The sequence below is a fragment of the Momordica charantia genome (genome assembly GCF_013281855.1).
Source record: "Momordica charantia cultivar OHB3-1 chromosome 6 unlocalized genomic scaffold, Mcharantia_2.0 BLBB01000006.1, whole genome shotgun sequence".
Classification (NCBI taxonomy): domain Eukaryota; kingdom Viridiplantae; phylum Streptophyta; class Magnoliopsida; order Cucurbitales; family Cucurbitaceae; genus Momordica; species Momordica charantia.
The window spans coordinates 4,971,063-4,976,925 of NW_028275164.1; the positions used below are offsets into that span (position 1 = coordinate 4,971,063).

At 31.8% G+C, this 5,863-nt stretch overlaps 1 protein-coding gene across 1 annotated transcript; it reads left to right on the forward strand.

The window, feature by feature from the left end:
• Window positions 1-598: 598 nt before the first annotated feature.
• Window positions 599-2,908, forward strand: LOC111014440 (peroxidase 25). The gene is made up of 4 exons (XM_022289168.2): window positions 599-876; window positions 1,026-1,205; window positions 2,112-2,274; window positions 2,378-2,908. The coding sequence occupies exons 1-4, from the start codon at window positions 601-603 to the stop codon at window positions 2,800-2,802; spliced, it is 1,044 nt and encodes a 347-aa protein (XP_022144860.2). The 5' UTR covers window positions 599-600; the 3' UTR covers window positions 2,803-2,908.
• Window positions 2,909-5,863: the final 2,955 nt, after the last annotated feature.

Genomic DNA, 5,863 nt, shown 5'->3' on the forward strand with positions numbered 1-5,863 from the left:
GCATGGCCAATCCACAATTAAATGTTGAGTCAAAATGTGTCAAGAGAGAGGAGAAATTAATTACCAAATGTATTTTTTGAATTTATATCAAAAGGTTATTATGAGTTGCTATACTGAATATAACTCAATTCATTAAGTCATCTATCTACGAAATTTGAATTTTCACCCATCAACTATTTATCGTGAGATATATGTATAATGAATCTCTGGGTATTATTGCATTCACACACATTGTAATCCACCGCTAAAAATAATATTGGTAAAATTCAAGCAAAATGAAACGGAGAAAAAAAAGACAAAGACAAAATAAAAAACAAAAAAACTGAATGAAAAATAAAATCATCTTCAAACATAACACCAAAAAAATCCAAGACAAGGAACCCACGCACGTTTCTATTGAGATTTTTGTTTTGTGGTTTTTAAAAGGTGAAGAAATTAAAAAACACTTTTTTTTTTTTATAATTTTAAACCAAACTTTCACTTTAAACTCACCACTTGTACTTGATGGAAAACCCAGGCATGTTTCCATTAATAAAAGTTTGCAGGGAATCATAAGAAGCCCTAAATTCATGAAATGCATATAAATACATGTTGTCAGGAATGGTGAAGCCATATACAGAAATATCAATTGTGAAGCTAAATTTAGATTGCCCAAGCAATATAATGGGGCAAACAAAAGCCATGATCTGCTGGATCTTTGTGGCAATTCTTCTATTGGTTTTGCCTGTAAATTCTCAGCTGTCTGATGGGTTCTATTCAAGGTCATGTCCCAAAGCTGAGTCCATAGTCAGGTCCACTGTTCAGTCTTATTTCAAGGCAGATCCCACCATTGCTGCTGGTCTCCTCCGACTCCATTTTCACGATTGCTTTGTCCAGGTTTTTCCCGATTCCTAAACCCTAATTAAGTTGATATCTCTTTTAGTACAACAAATGTGGTGAAGGGGGTTCGAATTCACGATCAAGAGGTCGGAGACAGATGTCAATTACCACTAAGTTAAGTTTGTGCTGTCTAATTACTTTGACAGGGATGCGATGCTTCAGTGTTGATCTTTAGTGATAGTGCTGAGATGAATGCAGGGCCAAATATGGGGTTGAGAGGGTTTGAATTAATTGATGATGCAAAAGCATTGCTAGAAGCTTCATGTCCTGGTGTCGTTTCTTGTGCAGATATTCTTGCTTTGGCTGCTCGTGATGCTGTAGACTTGGTAACTTGTTTATTTCTTTATTATGTACTATTATTTTTTTAATAACTATTATGTACTATTAATTTGTATAAATCTACTCTAACCTATCAACTTTAAATGTTTGGATCTCATGGAAGTTGAACACATATATATAAAAATAATGAATTATATAGAAACTTAGTAACTAAAATAGGGTTTAAATATCATTGCAGTTTTTAACTTTCAGAATTTCTATTCTAATTTTTAAATTTTAAAAGGTCACTATATTAGTCATTATTATTTATTTGGCAAATAATGTCTACCTCCCCACTACTGTCTCAGTTAACTTTAGCTTCCTCACATTAGCATGTTGGTACTAGTACATATAAACATTTTATTTATTTGTTAAAAACCAAATAAAGATAAGAATAAAAATATTATCTTTAGTAAAGTTCAAAGAGTAAAATAAATATATTAAAAATTTATAAGATTAAAATAAAATAATTTTGAAAAATAAGATACTAAAATAATATTACTTTTAGGATATGTTTGAGAGTGATTATAACTATTGTTAAACATTAGGGCAGGATTTTGATAATCAACTTTTTTTTTCTATTTATATAATTATAATGTTTAACAATGATTTTTAGAAAATGGCAAAAGTGATTATGGTGGACTCTTAAACGTGTCCTACTTTACTTTACTTTTTTGTTGGGTTGGAAGCAATTACTTTTTGGATGGTTATTTATGTGATTGGCTAGGTTTTAATTTGGTATACCGTTAAAGGAAAATACTTGATTCCTTAATGATGATGATCAAATCTTATCCGCACTAGCATCGAAAATAATTTGACAACTTACTAGACAATGTTACCCTTTACTCTTAACTCTTACGGAGTCCAAGTATTTTACTACCCTTGCAAATTAAGGTTTGAATATGTTGTTATAGAGTGGTGGGCCAAGTTGGTCGGTTCCCACAGGAAGAAGGGATGGGAGAGTTTCTATCAGTTCCCAGGCTGAAGATCTGCCTTCTCCATTCGAGCCCATCGACGTCCATATTCAAAAGTTTGCAGAGAAAGGCCTCGATGAAGAAGATCTTGTAACCCTTGTTGGTAAATTCACTATTAGTCGATTTTAAAGATAATAATAATAATTGTGTTATCTATTTAAACTATGCTTGATTTAAACTATGCTTGAATTGTGTCTTGATGACAGGTGCTCACACTATTGGACGAACAGATTGCCAACTGTTCAGCTACCGTCTAGAAAACTTTACAAGCACAGGCAATCCAGACCCAACCATAAACCCGTCGTTCTTGACAGAGCTGAGAAGCCAGTGCCCCCTGGACGGAGATCCGTTTAGAGGCGTGGCTATGGACAAAGACAGCGGGTTGAAATTCGACAACAGCTTCTTCAAGAACATAATGAACGGGAATGGAGTTCTGGAGTCAGACCAGAGGCTGTGGAGCCACCCTTCAACCAGAGGCATTGTGCAGAACTATGCAGGGAGCATCAGGGGACTGCTGGGCCTCAGATTTGGGTTCGAGTTCAAGAAAGCCATGGTCAAGCTGAGCAGCATCCAAGTCAAGACTGGCACGCAAGGAGAGATAAGAAAACTATGTTACCAGTTCAATCATTAATAATACTTTGTATCCCTTCTTCATCTTTGAACTGTTCATAACAATAAAGTGTATCGTTTTTCATGCCTTATGGCCTCGGAATAATACACTAATTAATGGTTATATATGATGACAGTGCAACATAACTCCATTCATCAAGTTTCATATCTCTTTCTTATTATACATCTTTCTCTATTCGATCACAGACATCAAAGTTTGTTGCTCCTTTTGAAGAGCCTATAAAGATACACTTGGTTCAAGTTTTCCTCAACATGGTTTGGTTTTACTCTACTCCAGCAAATCTTCTCAAGTGTTTTGAATTCAATAGTTGACGAAGTTGTTTTGTTGATCCAATATCATGTTGTGGTTGTTGTTTCCCTCAAAATGTCTGGAGCAAGTTTAATTGAGATAATAAGCATCTTAACATTTTCAAAATGGTCATTCATGCGTTCAACAAGGCCATTTTGTTGCATACTGTAACCAACCAACTATAGGTATCTAGCAATACCATGTTTCGAGCAAAGTTCATCAAAATCTCTCTCAATTAAGACCAAACAACATTTCATTGATTCTTTTTCCTTTTTATTTTAATTTTCTGAGTTCTTTATTCAATATATCAATTACAACATAAGAAAAAGAAATGTGAAATTTTTGAGTAGTCTTATTTTTCTTTGAATGACGAATCCCTTTAATTAAAAGGAGGACCTTGAAATTCATAAGGGATTTACTTGTCTTTGTATTGTCCCATTCGATCTTTTAGGTCCCTACTTCACCTCGATGGTTATGTCACGATGTCCTTAAAGTCTATATGTGATGGATATATAGACTCCTTTAACCATGACATATTTTCTTATTTGAACATAATCTCATTTCTTTCACAAAAGAAATAAGTTGTTTTTCATGAGATACAACTAAAAATTCTTATTTACAATTGAATGGATCATACACCCAAAATTATGAGCTTCATGTTACTCCAACCAAGCGATTCACAAACTCAAGTCCTTTATCGGTCCTACTTTCTTCCCAATCTGATTATGAACTAAGTCAACTTCTAAACTTGGACACTGTCTCACCTTTATGCTTCAATAAATAAAGTGATACTTTCATGCTGTAGTCATCCACAATCAATAGAAAGTTATTTGGCTCCTTCCATGAGTATTCATATTTGCTATCCCCACAAGTCTCACATTTGCTAGCCCTACAAGTCTGCATGAATATAATAAGCTTTTATTTTGTGCAGTATATTTTCTTTATAGTAGTTTTTTTAATTGTGATTTGCAAAATTGGCTGGAACTCAACTTGATCAAGCCGTTTTCTTTGCTATAGGCATCCCTATTTGCGGTGGGACGTTGGCTATTATGGCTATGGGGAATAAAGGCATTTTTTAACCATCTGCATCAAGACCAGAGGCTCCAAGCTTAATTGTTCCAAGGACTGCTGAGAAGTTTTTGAAATCGTGGAAGGTGATGGCTTTCCCTCTCTAGGAGTCCACCGCGCCGTTGGGAGGATAATTATCCTCTCTTATATGTCTATAATCCTTTCCTTAACAAATATTAGGACTTTGTTTGCCTTATTTTTACAAACCCAACACAGCAATGATTTCAAATTCTGCTTTTGTTTTGTCGAAACAGATTGAAAAAAGGGAGCAAGTTAGAAGGATCACATGACTTATTGTTTTTTGAGAAACAACGTGTCTCACACTTCACGCTTTGAAGTCTGAATTTCTAGTTTCCCCCAATATTCGAGAATCTGAAAAGAAAACGGAAAATATTATTAAATTTTAATATATTTATTGCAATTTGCAAATGATATTAAATGAGCCATGAAGTAAGGTTCCGTGCATTAATTTACTATTTCAAATTCTGAAAGTTTTTGTGTCTTAATACGTCTATTTTCCTGGCTAAGATTTTAAAATTATTTAAGCGTAATTAATCATTTTTATCTGTTTAATAGGAATATGAATTGAAACTAAATGTCTATTCCTAACTAATCAAGAAGAAATTATTCCATTTCAGCATCATTTAAGTGGTTTGCATTAATATCTTTATTTATATTTTATGAGTTCTAATTCTCCCTACTTAATTATAAAAAGAATTAAATGAAAAACTAATGTGGATTAATTTAGTGGCATGAATAAAATTGTTACCCAAGTTTATTTTCTATTAAAATCGTTGAAATTTTAGAATTTTGGTTTTTTATTGTCAATGTGGGCATAGCTTGATTGGTTAAGGTACTTATCTTAAGTACGTGAATTCGATCTCCACCTCCACATGTTTACTTAAAAAAAAAGTTCCATCTTTTATTCATTTTCTTCAGAGTATTTTCACTTTGAAAATAAAATATTAAACACTACATTCAACTTTATGCTTAATTTGCTCTCTAACAATTAGTTAATGTTACCTATAATCTAATGTCAGTTTAGATGATCACATTTATGGAAAGAATTTAATGTGAAACTTAATCAAAATCGAAAAATTAAAAAAAAATTAAGGCATGTTTAATAATAATTTTGGCTCAATTTAGTAATTATTTTGCTCCTATATTAAAATTTAAAAAATATGTTCGCATTCTCATTTCTTTGGTATTTTTTTATACTTCTTGCATATGCAATTGAATTTTTAGTCCAAATTTTAAAACAAAAAAATAAATAAATAAAATTATTTTATAGTTTTTCACAATTTGACTAATGGTTTGAAAACGTTTTTAAAAAATAGATAAAAAAACATGGGTGAAAGTAAAAGAGAGAAAAAAAGATATACTTTTAATTTTTTTTTAAAAAAATTATGTTTACTTTCTCACACATTTTTAAATATATCTTTCACCTCTCTTAAAAATGATAGCAATATTTAAAAAACAAAACCTAATAATAATAATAATTATTATTATTTTGTTTTCATTTTAATAAAAATCTTTAAAAATCGAAAATAATAACAAACAGGTATGAGATTTGTAAATATTGTTTAAATATTTATTATTATATTTTTAGTACAAGTTGAATAATGATAGGGTCTGGTGCGCATTATTGGTGTGGCATGTTTTCTCTTGTAAGAGATAAACAAGCCATTAGTGCAGAGTCTCTCTC